The sequence below is a fragment of the Melozone crissalis genome, unplaced genomic scaffold (assembly GCF_028551555.1).
Source record: "Melozone crissalis strain CALT ecotype California unplaced genomic scaffold, PUWL_Pcris_2 ptg000012l_1, whole genome shotgun sequence".
NCBI lineage: Eukaryota > Metazoa > Chordata > Aves > Passeriformes > Passerellidae > Melozone > Melozone crissalis.
In genome coordinates, this window is record NW_026535790.1 from 12,318,585 (window position 1) to 12,334,282 (window position 15,698).

A 15,698-nucleotide genomic window follows, 5' to 3' on the forward strand; every position below is an offset into this window, starting at 1 on the left:
GTGACACCAAGCGGCCCCGCAGGGAGTGAAACCGCGGCGGGCGGCGGAGCGGCCTCTGCGGGGGCTCCGCTCCACTTGCGGGCCAGGAGTTTTTGCCCGAGAGCGCCGGGATAACTCGAGGCAGGGCGCAACTCCATCCCGCGCACCGCCGGTACCGTCCCGCAGCCACCGCCTGACCCTGGAGCGCGCCCGGGTCACGCCCCCTGACCGGCCACTGGCCACGCCCCCGCCCCGCTGGGCACGCCCCCTTTGCGACACTCGCGGTGCGGCCGTGCCGGCCCGGCTCGGTTCGGTTCGGTCCCGGCCATGTGCGACCCCCAGTCCCGCTTCGTGGCCCGGGCCCGCCGCCGCTTCGCCATGACCCGAGAGTGCGCCGTGCTGCTGCCCGGGGTCTGCGCCGCCCTGGCCGACCCGCGGCAGCCCGGCCTCGACGACACCTGCCTGGAGAAACTGCTGGACTGGTTCCGCAGCCTGACGTGGTTCGGTGAGCGCCGGGGGCCGGTCCGGGGGAGGGGAATCCATCACGGGATCGCAGAGTAGTTCGGGTTGGAAGGGAGCTCCGAAGATCATGCAGTGCAGCCCCGTGCCAAGGCAGGGTCACCTGGAGCAGGTGGCACGGGAACAGGCGTCCAGGTGGGGTTGGAATGCCTGCACTGCTGTTTGAGGTGCTCTGACACCCAAAAATGCTGTGGGTGCGCCCGAACTCATCAGTCCTAGCAGCTGGCAGGGCTTAATACAAATTTTGTATTTTAATACAAAAACCCAGAAGGCTTCATTCAGGAAAGAGATGTGTACAGGTGTATAAAGCAGTCTGCTGGAACTGATACACATAGGCTGTCCTTTAGCACCTGCAAACAAAGCACTTTTGCTTTTGAACCACTCAGCTCAGGGGACCACTTTAGTGAGACAGGACAGTCCTGGCAGTGGGACTCTGGAAGCTCTGCAGAGCTCAGTCCTGGCAGTGAGCTGATGTTTTCTGCTCTCCTGGGCAGACCCCACTGTGGAGCTGGTGCAGGACAACCCGTGTCTGACAGAGCTCCTCAGCTCCGTGCTGGCCCTGCCCGATCCCAGCCCTGGCATCCTGTCCTTCACCCTGCAGCTGGCCGGGATCCTCGCCTCGTCCGAAAGCCGCTTCCAGCACCTGCAGGTGAGCTGGGTACCACTGACCCGGGCACCTGCTTCTGTGTGTCTGTCTGCTCCTTCTCTATGCACAGTCCCTGAAAACGTGCACGTTCTGCTTAGTAAATGTATGGCAGCAAAAGTGATTCAACAGCAAAGACCTACCATCACCATTCCTGATCAATTCTCGTGTACAGCTGTTTCTCACTTCTGTCTCACCACAGCAGGACTGTGAATGCTGATGGGTAGGGCTTCCCATTGTAGTTGAAGAGAATGTATGGGGTAACCCAACTCTGGGTTGGACTCTATGGAGATCTCTGCCAACCTAGTCATTCTGTGAACACTTCACAGCAGTCACTGCACAGTACTGCATCCCAGGACAGATCCTGCAGATTCAAACTGCACTAACAGATGTCATTTTCCCTTCCTGATAGGTTGACAGGAAGTTTTTGATTCCCTACAAAAACAAGGGAGCTTTTTAAAGCAGTGCTTTCTGCACCAGGATACATTTTAGTACAAAACCCAAAAAGCTTCATTCAGGGAAGAGATGTGTACAGGTGTATAAAGCACTCTGATGGAACTGATGTACATAAGTTTTCCCTTAGCACCTGCAAACAAATCAGTTTTGGCTTTGAACACCCTGGTTTATCCATATGTTACCTTTAAGCATGAGATTCTGAACACTGCCCGTTTTATGATACTTGTAGCAAGAGCAGGTTTCACCACAGCGCTGATACTCTTGACTGGCACAGAGCAGCCCCTTTTCTCGCTGTTCACTCTGTTTTCTGCCCTCTCAGCAGGAGAAGCTGCTGGGGAGGCTCTTTGGCCCGGAGGGGCCGCGGGGCAGCGCGGCGTGGGAGGACGCGTCGGTGCGCAGCGCCTGGCTGAAGGGTGTGCACAGCATGCTGCACCACCTGCCTGCCCTGCACTGCCTCTGCTCCACGGGTGAGTGCTGCTGGGGCTGCCAGCTCCCCTCCCTGCTGTGCCCCTTGCTGGGCAGGATGGGTGTCTTGGTTTATTTAAGGTTAAAGTGAGCCATTTGTCCAAAACGTGAAGTCGTTGAAAGATGTTGGTTAAGTTAGCTAAGCATTAAGTCAACGTTTGTTAAGTTAGTTATGCATTTGGTTTTTTCCTCCAAACACTGAAGGTGGTGCTCTTTTTAGAGGGGAAAGAATCTTTTAAAATTAGGATTTCTTATAAAATTAAGAGCCCTTATAAAATTAAGAGCTATCTGTATTCTTATTTGTAACTCCTACTAAAGGGTACATTTCAGCATGATTTTAGTGCAGAAAAACTCAGCAGATGCTAATTTCATTTGCAATCCTGTTGTTATGGAGGTATGTAAATTATGCTGTTAGCACCAACTTTGGATCCCCTGTACAGAGGGGTCTAAAAGACTGGATTGGTATTAAAGTGCAGCACATGCTGCTGTCCCTGTGGTGGAAAAGTGGTGCTGATACTGCTGTTCATGTTTTTCCTACTGGTTATGTCCAGAGGTGGTACAGGCTCTGTCCATAAATACACCTTGAGTGTGCTGTCAACTCTCCTAATGTTACTGATGTTATATTGAAGTCTGATCCTGAGTTATTAAACCCCTGAGGATCTGAAACAATTTCATTTTCTTCTGTTTGCTTGTTCTTAAGGACTGGCTGACTTTGAGTAGAGACTACAAAATAAAATATAAGAAAACCCCATCACCACCATTTAAAGCTGTGTGGTACCTGAATTAGAGTCATAACTGGTTGTTTGCTGCTCCAGTGACTTGTTTTGTTTTCCCACAGGAGGCATGGATGTGATCTTCACTCTGCAAGGGGATCCCAGCCTGTTTGTGGCTTCAGCTGCCTGCCAGCTCCTGGTGCACTTGCTCACCTTCTCCCTGGAGTCTGAAACATCCAAAGCTCTCAGTGCCAAGGACTGTGACTGGCCAGGCTGTGCCCAGATGATTGTAGAGCACATCAAAGAGTCCCTTCAGTCCAGCTCTGCCCCTCACGTTGAGCAGTCCCTGAAGCTGCTGAGCAGTTTGTTTGGCAGTTGTTTTGGCAGTTGCTATGCTGCATGGACTGAAGTCCTTTGGTTGGACATAGCAAAGCAAATAGAATCCTTTCTGCTGGAGGAGACTGTTCAAGCCCAGCCCCTGCTGGCCAATCTTCTGCTGAACGTGGCACGGTAAAGATCTCACGGCACCTTGGAGCCCCTGCTGAGACAGATCTGTTTGCCACCCTGGGATGGGTTACACTTACACTTCTCTCTTCTCAGATCCCCTGCATTTTGTGGCACTGAAGGCAGCTTTTGGGCATTAGTAACTTCTGCTCTGGAACACTTAACCCCAGTACAAGCAGGTCCTCTGGCAGTGGGACTGCTGAAGCTCTGCAAATGGTAGGACTTAAAGCAATGAAATTTCTGCACTGTGCAGGTGTTTCTGCAACATAATTCCCCTTTAGGTAGTGAAAAAGCAGCAGAAAACCATCAGATGAATACAGTACATACAGATACTGATTTCCAGGCTAAATAACACTTTTGTTCTAAACTAGAAGGACACTTTTTTCACAAGATATGCCTCTCTCCCAGCCTCTTACACAGGATCCCACTCTCTATTTGCATTGATAAAGCAATAGCTTTATCAAGCTTCTCTATAGCTTGATAAAGCTGCTTCTAAATTCCAGAGCCCTTTGTCCTCTGCTTTCATTTAGCATTGGAAGCAGGCTCAGATTGTGATACTGCTTTTGTTGCTCTGTCATTGCTGGCTTGTTTAAAAGCCTGCATGAAAGTCATTATCCTGCTCAGCATCTGGGGGCAAGTATTTGGGAAGGGATTGAAGTTTACTTGTGTTGGTAACTGCTGTTTCCTCCTTGAAGCCCACAAGATGTCAGGATTCAGGCACTGACTGTTCTGCTCCAGCCAATGGACTGTATTTTGAGAGCAGCCTCCCAGCCTCTGGAATGTGCAGGTACAGTTGTGACAGAAAAGTTAGAGGCCATTCTGCTTGCCAGTATTTTAAATGTCTGGTGCAGCCAAAACTGGAGGAAAAAGAGTAGGAGAAGTCAAGGACAGTAGCAGTGTTTGTGTAAATATTACTGCCAGTTGCATTTGAAGGCATGTTCATAACTACATCAGCTGAATATCTTAGTTAACTTTAAAACTCACAGCCTTTTCTATTCATTGACAATCTGAGCTCTTCCCTTTTTTGTCCTCTAGGTTTACTGGATGAGTCTGTCAGTGATCCTGCCACTGTTGAAAGTCTTCTGTCCTCCAAGACATCCTGTGCTGGTCTCCTGTGTCAGACCCTCACCCACCTGGAGAAGCTGCTGTCTCTGGTAACATTCAGAGAGGGGAAAAAAAGAACCTAGGAGTCAAAGTGGTCCTTGAAATTCAGTGTTAAGATGGTTGCAGACTTTTTCAATAGAGCATAACAGAATGTGGAGAGGAGTTGGCAATTGGGGTTTCCATATTTTAAGGAAATTCAGCACAGTAGGCTCCAAACAGGAGAAGAGAGATACAGGGACTCTTAAAGAGGGGCTGCACTTAAGTTTTAAATTTGTCTTGGTGAGCTTTGTTACCATACCTTACTTGTATTGCAATTATTGATCCTGAGAAACACAAATTGAGCTGCTTTCCCAAGCAGTCAAAAGAATCTCCTTCCATCTGTGCAGCAGTTCTTGGAAGAGATGAAGATCATTTATTTGTAGTTATTGACATTGTGGTGCCTTGAGAACCCACTAGATGTTGCAATTTTTTGCTGCCTTCTGACCTAAAACTGCTCTATTTTGAGACTGTTGCTGGAAACTCTTTTCTTCTCTTTTCTTTCTCACCCATTAGAAACATTTAAGAGTGGATTTGCCCTGTGTGTCTTTGCTGCACTCTCTCATGACAATATTACAATTCTGCAATGGCTTCCTGAACCCAACTTCTCCTCTGGGAAGCACAATCAGCCGGAATCTGATCAACTGCTTCAGAGTGCAAAAGTCAGCCCTTGATGTCCTTGCAGCACTCTCAGAGAAAAAAGGTGAGTTCATCTTTGCTTCCTTATCCAAAACAATTGTACAATTCTGTGTCTTTGTGTATTTCAGCAAGGATTTGGCTGTTCCATCTCTCAGTATTGGCCCTTTGGGTTTGTTTTCTCTGTTTCAGAGTGTGACACTCTCATAGGAAATCTGTTTGATGTCCTTCTGGCATATCTGCAGAGTCCAAACACCAGCCCTACTGTGAGTATAGAACTAGGGAGAGATCCAGGTCTATCAGTGTGCCCCAGTGGGGTGTAATTCTCATAAAGGGTCTGACTGCAGGTGTTTCTTAGCACACTTTGTATTAGAATATGTAGGACACTTGTCTTGTCCTGGGTGGCTTGCAGAAAATATCTAAAATTGTAATGAGCAAGTAACTGACCAGTTCATGGAGCGTTCTTGAGAAGAAAGGAGCCATCATGTCTAAAAGTAGCACTGACATACTCAGTTGACATGGTCATGAAGTATTGAATTCTTTTTATAAAGGGGATTTTTTACTTTGTTTTGTTTGAATTACTTTGATGGCAACTGCAAACCTAAAGCTGGAGGTATAGAACTTCATAACACTAAGCTGAACACAGTGATTTTCTAGGTGTTTGTTAGAAATTGTATTTAAGCACCATTTTTTTATGGCTGGCTTCTTAGTAAGGAGGCATATGCACTTTTTTATTCTGATAATTTCTCTGTAAGTTTGAGGCTAAAATTAATTTTACCTTTAAAGGCAGAAAGGCAACACTGCCTCTTCCTGTAGTAAAGTCAATCTGCTTTACATTGCTTCAGGTTCTAAAGAAAACCTTTCAAGCTACATCCAAGTGGTTGGTGCACTTGCAGGAGTTGTCCTCCTCCAACAGCCAGGGGCCACAAACTGAGAAGATTTTGGAAGGTAATGAAGCTGTTCCAGCTGGGACAAACAGCAGCTAGTGGCACACATGAAATCTGCTCCTGCCTACCTTTCCTGCTCAAAGCACTGGACTCACTCGTTCACAGTTATGTTGAATTTAAGTTTAGCTGCGAAGTTCAGCTTTGCAGAGCTCTGGAAGAAGCACCCAGCAGCAGCAAAAGGGATTGTATGAGATGAAATGATGTAGAGCATGTACAGTGAGTGTTTCAGTAAGGTTTGTTACCTTTCACATTCATTCGGATTCACCACTTGCCTTTTACAGATGTGCTGGTGGTGCTGCAGAAACGTTTGTGCAGTCCTTGCTGGGAAGTCAGAGATTCTTCCCTGGAGTTCCTCACTTCCATGGTTAAGTGCTTGAGAGGTAGGTGCAAAGCTTTACCAGTTCTGATTTGAGGATTATTTCCTATAATGGTGTGAAAGTCAGGCTGGTGGAGCATCTTCTGACCTGTAACTGGAGGGCTGAGAAAATAAAAAAGTGTCCAGAGTTTTACTCTTAGATCATGATCAAAATCTGACAAAAATATTAATATACTTACCCTGCTTTTTTCTCTTGAGCTCAGGTTGCTGTACCTGCCTTAATGGCAGTTTTGAGTTAAACTGAGGTGTTGAGACTTGTCTGTCAAGGCAGGTGACAGTGCTTAATGGCAGATAATACTTTCTGGTTTTCAGTTTGCTCTGCACTAGAGTCTGTTTTTTTTTTTTTTAACAGGCTAGGGGCTGGGCTTTAGGAGGCTAAAAGCCTAGACCTGCTTTATATGCTTGGGATTAATTACTGATTTTCTGCTTTACTAATAGCCAGGCCTTGCAGCAGGTAGCACTGAGGCAAAGCTGATTTTCCTATAGTAGCTCTGCTGTATTGGAAGGGAGGGGAATGTTATCAACTGCTGTTGTCCCCAGGTCACAAAGGAAGTATCCAACATGCTCAGCTGCATTAGCACTTTACCCTGCAGCCCCTCTCAGTGCTGCAGTTACTTTGTTTTCTCTGCCATATGCCTGATAACAGGAAAGGAAGACTGTTTTTTCCTCATTTAAGCAAAGGCATAAATTTGATGAGGCTGGAACCATGTCCCCACTTGCCTGCAGAAAGTTTTTTCTTGCTGTTAAAACAACTCTAAGTGCAATTTTCCAAGTTCCAATGTCTGTCAGGGCTTGACTAAAAGCTGCTGGGAGAGGGGGAGCCTGACACAGAACATCTGCCTGGTCCTGCAGCAGCTCCTGTCGCTGGCAGCTGTCCCTGCAGGGAGCAGCCATCCTTGTACGAGGCGAAGGGCTGTTTGCATTGGAAACAGCTTCGTGCTCAGAGGGAATAAAATCCCACTTCTTTGGATTGCTGTCTTGTTTACAGACCAGAAGGAGTTCAGGCAGTGTCTCCTGTCCTCAGAGGTGCTGAGGCTGACACAAAACCTGCTGGAGGACCCAGAGAGCTACGTGCGAGCGAGCGCCGTGACTGCTGTGGGACACCTGGCCCCCATTGCTTGCTTTGCTCCAGACTCACCTGTCACAGGCAGTCAGTATAACAGAGAGGTAGGATAACCTTTTCTGCATGAGCAATTCCCATCAGTTTACTGCTGTACTGCTTATAACTTTCTTCCCAAGTTATCTGCTGATGCAGGCAGGTTGCACAGCCAGTAATGAGAGGATTTTTCACCTCTGCTGGTTTTGTTTCTTTGCTTGTTCCTCCCCTCACTGTGCTTTCTCTTTTGTCTTTTTGCATCCAGAGCATCGTAGAAAAGCTTCAGGAAATCTTGTCAACGGACTCAGAGGGCTTTCCTAGGAGGGCTGTGATCAGCATCTTCACCAAGTGGCTGAGAGAAGGCTGCACAGGTCAGCTGGAAGATACAGAGCACTTTGTCTCTAGAGTCATCCAGACTGTGGAGCGTGACTTAGACTGGGAAGTCAGACTCGGTGGTTTGGAGCTGGTGGAAGTTTTCTGTAGCCAGACCATTTGCCAGCTCTCCCAGTGTCCCTATGCTCCTGTCACCTCTGCAGTCCCCAGTTCCACCCCTCAGAAGGAGCTGCTGCAGGTGTTCTGTCGAGCAAAGCTGTTTGGGTTTTTGTTTGGCTCTTTGTGTGACTGTGACAAACCCGTGGGGCAGAGAGCCTGTGATGTCCTGGTTGGCCTGAGAGGCCATTTCTACCCCATGAGTACTTTGGAGAATCCACAGGAGATTGAAGATTCACCTGCAGGACGTGGCATTGCCTGGTTACAGAGGACACTGAGACAGGGTTCTCTGGCTCAGAACTTCCCCATGGATGGTGATGTTGGGGTGGATTTCCAAGATCCAGAGAGCATGATGTTAGCTTTGGGTGCAATAGACTTGCTGGAGCTGCATGATGAGCTAAATAAAAGTAGTGACCATGTGGAGGAAAGCCCTCAGTCCCTCCTACAGGACATCCTTGCTGCTGTGGGGACCATAGAGGATAATGAAGTTGACTGTTATTGAACACAGCCTTTGCTCTGAGGGAGCAGTGCTCAAGCAGTTTTCTTCTGGAGGAGAAGGATGGTTTTGTTATCTGTTAAATGGGATAGAAAATCTTTGCTTTAATACTGATGAATATTTTTTGTTAAGTGTCATTTCCAATAAACTATTGTTTCTTTTTCAAAGTAAAAACATTAAGAACAGTGTTTGTTCTTTTTTTTTTAAGTTGTTGTCTTTTAAGAAAGCACCAGACCATGCCTACATAAGGAAGCATTTAAAAAAACCAAAAGAATGACTGAAAACAAACTGTTGCAGGCTCCTTTTAGAGCCAGAGTAGCTACAACTGATGGAGACTGGTTTTAAGGGACACTTGTTTTGACCTTTCTGTATTTATTCTATAAACAGAGCTCTCAGCTTCCCTTGTGCATTTGAGGTCTAGAGCAGAAAGTGGCATTTAAGGAGTCAGAAGCTGATCATCCTTGGCATTACAAATTTTCTCCTGTAGATCACAGACTTGTTTGATCTCAGCAGTGACACCAACAAGCTGACTTTGGTTTTAATTGGAGCCAGAAGCAAGTCCATTTTGCTGATTCTTTTTTCAAATGCTCCTGTTTTTCATTCCTAGAGTACTCAGTTTCCAACTTTTGAGAGAAACTTGCACCTAAAGATTTTTCAAGATGAATTCGATCCGTGATTAGCTTTGGTAATAACTAGAAACCAGCAGACATAGTGTGAATGGCAGCATCATTTTCTGAGAAAAAAATGCCAGTTTTTTAAAAACTTGGGGAAGACTGCAGTTGGCAGCTTTCCCCAGTATCTTGCCATGTGCTAAGAACTCTCTGCAACCTAGAAAAACCGCAAAGCAAACAGTACCTTTAGCAGCAGATCAAACCATGGTGGGTTCTTTTCCAGCAGGTGTTACTGAGCATCCTTCATCCTCCTGCAGCTGTGGAGAGGCAGAACTTGACACTGATTTTGGGGCTGCAGCATCTGAAGCAGTGAAAGGACTGCAGAAAACTCCTCCCTGCAGCAGGACAATGGACTGAGGTGTGGTTTGGATCTCTTGCTGCTGAGGCTGAAGGTTTGCTCTGTGCCTTTTGAAGGAAGCAGCGCACTTGCCTCTTGCTCTGTGCACAGTTTTATGTGTAACAGAGCCCCTGGGTTTTGCACCAGCAGCTGTTTTAAGGAGAGAATAGCTCTGCTTCTGACACACAATTCCACCTGAGCTGGGTCTACACCTGGCAAAAGACAGAAGATACTCAAATTCAGGACTTTTCCTGTCACTGCATTCATATCAGAAGTGGAAGGGGTCAGTGAGAGAGCAGGGATGTGCTTTTAGAGGCGTGGAGTGTTTGTGGAGTTGCAGCAGCCCTGTCCAGTGAATCACTGCAGTTCCAAGAGCAGCACTCTGTGTTGACAGTAGGTCAGCTGTGCTCCAGGAGAGGAGGCAGCAGCTTGCTGGGTGAGCCCTCCCTCCTGCTCAGCAATTCTTGTCATTTCAGGACTCTGCAGTTTAGGAGACTCCAAGGAGTTACTCACATAGCAGCAAATTGAAAAAGTGAGTTGTTACAGAAGGAAAACTCACTGCTTATTACCAAGGTCTCTCAACTCCCAGACCTATTAATTTTTCATGGAACTCCTTTTTCTTTTTAATAAGCTGGGGTGAGGGTGACATGATGTTTGTAGCATTTGCCTAATTGCAGTCCAAAATTGTGTTTATACACTTGGACACTAAAAACCAAATGCACAACAAGCTGGGGGGGGCTCCTTACCTTTACAAGGGGTATTAAGGACTTGATTCCTCTTTCATTAAAAACAGGACTCCACCTCCAGCAGCTCTGTGACAGTCCTGGCTCTGTATTTCTGTCTGTCTGAGCTCCCTGCTTTACCTTTTGTTTTCTCTGTGTTTTCTCTTTGTTTTCTCCCTGCTTTACCTCTTGTTTTCCAGTGACAGTGGAGTGCCCCTGACACTGAGGTGCTGGCACTGCCATGCTGCCCCTGAGAGCTGGGAGGAACTGGAAGGGTCAGGGACATCTGGGCAGAGTGTAGAACCAATGCCAGGGCTAGAGAGATTAAGAGAGATGAAAGCAAACTAGAAATTCCACAATTCTTTCTACAGAAAACATTGGGGTGGGATTTTTGAGCTACCAAGTTTATGAACACGCACCAGCAGCTACTGATGTGGATCATCCTTCATGCTGGGATACCTCTCTAGGATGCCCATCTTCACACACTTGAGGACTCATACAAGCCCTACCCCACTTGCTTACACCCACAGCTTATTTTAAGCCCACTTCTTACCTACCCAGGGTGTTTTTGCACCTCCACAAGATCCTTATCCCAGCCCCAGAGCTTCCTGCTGGGTTAGGAATTTCACTCTGTGCCAAGTCCTGCCAAGGAGCTGTGGTCATGCTGCACATGGGGAAAGGTTTGGCTCCCAAGGAGAACAGCCCTGAGCAGCTCTGGCTGCCAGAAAGCACCCCCAGCTCACTCTGTCACACAGCACAGCAGAGCAGGGGCTGCCTGGCCTGCTCTTATGGACATTTTGGGAAAGATTTCTCTGGAAACTCCAGCTTTCATCCCATCAGAGCTGTAGCTGTGTTTGGTTCAGGCACCACTGGGAGTTTTCCCAGCACCCACAGAGCTGATTGTGCCAGGGGCTGTGGCCACTCATGAGCCTCAGTGCAAGAGGACATGAGGCTCAGGACTGTCCTTTGTTTTAAAACAAAATAGCTGGCAGGAGAAATGCCGGTGGCATTGACAAAAAAACATCCCAGCTTAAGAAAATTGTATCTCTGGTGGCTGGTGCTGTGAAAGAAGAAAATTTCAAAGCTCATTTCAGCTCTTTATCTGCACAGGGGCAATGCTAAGTTGTGTTGTCTGATCTGTACACAGGTCGGAAATTCCTAGAGTTGCTTTCAACACATTTCAACAGAGCTCTGAAGAGGATTTATTGTTTAACTGCTCAGACTCAGACACCACAGAGAATAAGCATCTTTGGCTCAGCCCTGCACCAGCAATGGCTTATTGAAAGCTGCCAAAGAAATGGCTGTTAATTTTCTGGTTTAATACACTAGACATTTACAATACAAAGAATATTCTTTGCCTAATTACACTAATTGCACAACTTAGTCAAAAATGGGCCATAAATGTCTAGGGCTGTAGCTTCAGCTTAGATATACGTGATGTGTGATTACAGATCAATTTGTGCACATCTATGCAATTCCTTCTCTCCTCCTCTGATAAAATCTGCTCTACCTTTCAGTACATTTTCATCAAGGCTTCCAAAAACCAGCGTGCATTAGAGAGGAACTCCTCAAAAAGCTTCACTGCAGAAGATATCAGCAATTTACAATGGAAATAGATAGCAGCAGCAGCAGCTCTGTGGTCTGTGTCATTTCCCCTCAGAGCAGTGGGTTTTGTCTTCTGCTGAGAAATAAAGCAGCCCTTGAGCAGGGCCAGAGCTTGGGCTGTGTCAGCCCCGCTGCTCCAGGGGCAGGAGAGCTCCTGCCTTTAACCTCAGAGCAGCACACACAGAAATGGGGTTTGGGGGAGCTCTGTGTTCCTCTGGACAAGGCAGAGCAGAGCTGAGGATGTGCAGCTGTGAGGAAACACATCCTGGGGCTCTCCTGAATCCCTCCAAGGGAAGGGGGATGAGCAGCCCTCACCAAGGGGCCCTGCAGAGCTACAGGTGCAGATACACAACTTCAATTAAAGCAAAATGAAATTAAAGAAAGCAGTGTTTCTATCTGTGGTACCAATACTCACCCTCTGCTCAGAGCACACCAGCTGGAAGTGTTAATTTACATAATAATGAACATACAACAGGGCTCCGAGGATACTCTTCACACCTCTGCCTCCAAAACAAGCCTATACAAACCAAGTTACTCCCCACTTGCCTGGCTGTTCACCTCCATGCCAGGCAGGAACCCAATGTCCGGCACAGAGGTAGCACCCACCTCTTTGAGAGACTTTTCTTAGTTAGATCAGACCAGACCAGGTGTTAAACCAAGACCTTAACCAGTTCCTGTTGCGTGTTAGAGCTTAAACTGTCATAGGTCTGATGCTTTTCTCTCATTGTCAGTGCAGGATAGGTGAGAATTACCCTCCAGAGACAGAGAACTTCAATCTTCAGTTTTCCCACCTCATTATCTTTCCCTCCTCACATTTCCAGTCTCCACTGAGCCCATATTCCTGAGCTCTCTGTACACAGACATCCAGGCTTGCCCAGGCTGGTCCCTCCTTTCTGCACTCACATTTGAGCTTTGGCCCCAAACCAGGCTGGGCTGTGACCAGCACACAGGAGCTGCAGAGCCAGGGCTGGCAGATGGTGAATGCAGCCTGCACATCTTGAAACACGACTTAGCCCAGCCAAGGCAGCTCCTAAACAAACCCTTATAAAGCTGCATTAGACGTCACATGTGAAATCTGGTTTAGCCTTATAGGCTGGGGCACAGGTGAGTCCTAAAACCCTTGATCACTCTTGATAACAAACACCCTCCACGGGACTGATCTTGTGATTACAACTCTCATTACGTGCCAACAACAAAAAAGCTGCAGTTAAAACACAAATGGCAGTGGTTGCTAAGTGACAACATCCATCACAGCCCTGAGACAAACAGCTGTGGCTGCACCGCAATCCTGTCCTGTCCATGTAATTGAGGATAAAAATGCTGTTTTCATAACTGTCCAGTAACCTTAACTTTGACCCAACAGAGTATTTTGTGCTTTAGGTTCTGACAAAGAGCCCTGTGAAAACAAGGCTAAATCTTCCACTGAAACCAGTTGAAGTGAATTTGATTCAAAATACCTTTAATATTGTATGCTCTTTCAACATATTTTCTTCCCAGTGAGGTAGTGCATAAGACAAACATGGCTTTCTCAGTGGAATGGCCCATTTCTGAAAACAGAGATCAGTGACAATATTTTCAGTGAGGGCCACGTGAAACAACAACAAAATCAACAAAACCCCCACTTGTCAGCTTCTAAAGGGAACCTGTGGGCTTTGTTCAACACTGAACCTTTCTGCAATATTTGGAAAAGATGACAAGATTTCAGAGCTGTAAACAACATTTATCCTCGTAAATAAAGTATCTAAACTGCAAATTTAAAATTACATGAAATGATGATTGAGTCACTCAGGAGCCTGAGGTCCAGCAAGGCACAAAGGGAAAGGGAAAGCAGGGGTGGGAGTGAGAGCTGGGTGATAACCCTTGGAGTAGAGAGACCCTAATTAGCACAACTGGCAGCTCAATGCATCTGAGGAGGATTATTTAGGAAAAAAAAGGAGGAAAACCAGCTGCACACAGCAGTTTGCTCACCCCAACACGCTGCAATAAAACCTGTTTGGGGCCGTGCTGGCTGCTGAGACAAAGAGAGGGACCTGGCAGTGTCCTGTGAGCAGATCTGGAGTGAGCAGGGCAGGGCATACGCGGTGCCCAGCACAGCAGCAATGCAGCAGCAGCAGGGGCACCCAGCCTGGCCAGGGCACTGACACTGTCACTGTGTGCCCTGCCGCCGTGTGCTCCTGCCCTGAGCAGCAGCTCTGAGACTGCTGTGCTGATTATACCCTTCCCTAATGAGTTCTCTGCTGCTCCATCCACAGGAGCCTCAATTCCTGGTGCCAGCAGTAACAGATCTGCCCACAGCTCCAAGAACACACCAGCTCTTTGGCCGGCGTGGTCAAAGCTCAGCCAAGTGGATAAAGCCAACTTGACTGCTGCCCTTGGTCACCACCTCCATGCCAGCATAGGAAACACTTCTATTTTGCACATTACACCCGAATAAAATGTGATTTCCCCCCCCCCCCCTCTATATTTTATCCATACACAGAGCAATTTCCTGGCTGTTCTCATTGCTTCATCACAGTCAAGAAAGCGAGCGTGCCTCGCACTGGTGTTAAACCCTGGGTCTGTTCTCCCAGTCCTGCAGCACAGGGTAAATATTGCAGTGCAGACAAAGGTCTGCCTCTCCAGCAGCTTTAACTCAGGCAGCTCCAAGGTGCAGAGTGTCTGGCTGGCTGCATGAAGGGCACGTTCCCCATGTGTGCTGGCGGGCACACAGCTCAACCTCCCTGCTAGCACAGACGTGGCATTGGGAGGGATGAAAAGAGAAGCCTCCTGTCACCCTAATTCCTCTTGAGAACTTCTGCCCCGTAGGGATCAGCCTTGTCTTCCTTCCTAGTTTGGGAGCATCTTCCCCGCCCTTTATTTATTTCAGCGAGATCAAAGATTCATCTCCATGGAAACGTCTGAGCTCAAAGAGTTTCTGCACTACAGCTTTGCATCCTGCACGCAGGGCTTGGCACCGGGTTCTGAAACAGAACCTTTGAGATAATCAGCAGCCAGGTGTCTCCAGAAATGGCTTGATGAGCAATAATCAATAACCTGAGCAGTGTGGGTATGTGTGTCACTAACACAGTGGAGTGGAGCTGTCATTCCACAGTGGAGTCTTTGGCCCATGAAGAGCACATGAGGGACATTGACATAAAGTGCCAGCACCTAGAGAGCAGATGTCCCCATATTTGATATTTGATAGGACTCCCAGGGGACCAGAGCCACATGGGCAGAGCTGCTGGAGCCCATCACTGCCCACCCTGTGCTGCAGCTCATGCCTCAGAGGAGGTGGCTGCAAAGCTGCTTGGATTTACCCAAAGGAAGCAGTGAGTGGCCCAGCAAAGACCTCATGAATTCTGCATTCAAACTGCTGCCTCGGGGCCAGCACTGGCTGGGGCACTGGGTCTGTGTCATTCCAGTGATTTCCCTCCCAGTAGCTCCGAGCTCCAATTCCTCCAGCACACTCACTCCTACAACTAGTTCCCAGGAGAGGGGAAAGAAAAAAAATTAAATAAACCAGACATGTTTAATGCTATTTTTGTTCCTTTTCAGCTCACCACATGGCCACACAAACTGTTAAACTGTTGTTCTGGGGGCAGGAGCAACCAGCCAGGAGGAAAACTATTCAGACATCCATGGCAGCTGCTGCTGACAGAAAGGGGCCGTGGAGCTGCAGCCTTGCAGGAAATCCTGAATTCTACTTGACTCTCACACGAAAAAGAGGAGGACAAAAAGGAGTGAAACAGAACTCATTCACAAGGCTCACATTTTCACAGGCATGTCCTAGGAAGGGTGGGCAGGGAGTGGAGAGCAGTGGGGCTGCATTTGCACTGGAGCAGAGCTAATAGCATCCACCTGGAGAGCATCACCTGGGGCAGGAGGAAGCCCCTTCTCCCAGCCCTGCCAGGGGCACAGATTCTGC

General features: G+C 47.7%; 1 protein-coding gene across 2 annotated transcripts; it reads left to right on the forward strand.

The window, feature by feature from the left end:
* Window positions 1–210: 210 nt before the first annotated feature.
* Window positions 211–8,579, forward strand: BRAT1 (BRCA1 associated ATM activator 1). 2 transcript variants are annotated; one of them, XM_054270783.1, is made up of 13 exons: window positions 211–484; window positions 993–1,147; window positions 1,917–2,064; window positions 2,901–3,285; window positions 3,376–3,495; window positions 3,975–4,066; window positions 4,315–4,433; window positions 4,936–5,122; window positions 5,248–5,321; window positions 5,901–6,003; window positions 6,284–6,382; window positions 7,367–7,545; window positions 7,740–8,579. In XM_054270783.1, exons 1-13 carry the CDS (start codon window positions 307–309, stop codon window positions 8,463–8,465), a joined length of 2,565 nt encoding a protein of 854 aa, XP_054126758.1. In that variant the 5' UTR covers window positions 211–306; the 3' UTR covers window positions 8,466–8,579. The 2 variants fall into 2 exon arrangements, with proteins under 2 accessions (XP_054126758.1, XP_054126759.1); XM_054270784.1 differs by having other exon boundaries at window positions 1,920–2,064.
* Window positions 8,580–15,698: the final 7,119 nt, after the last annotated feature.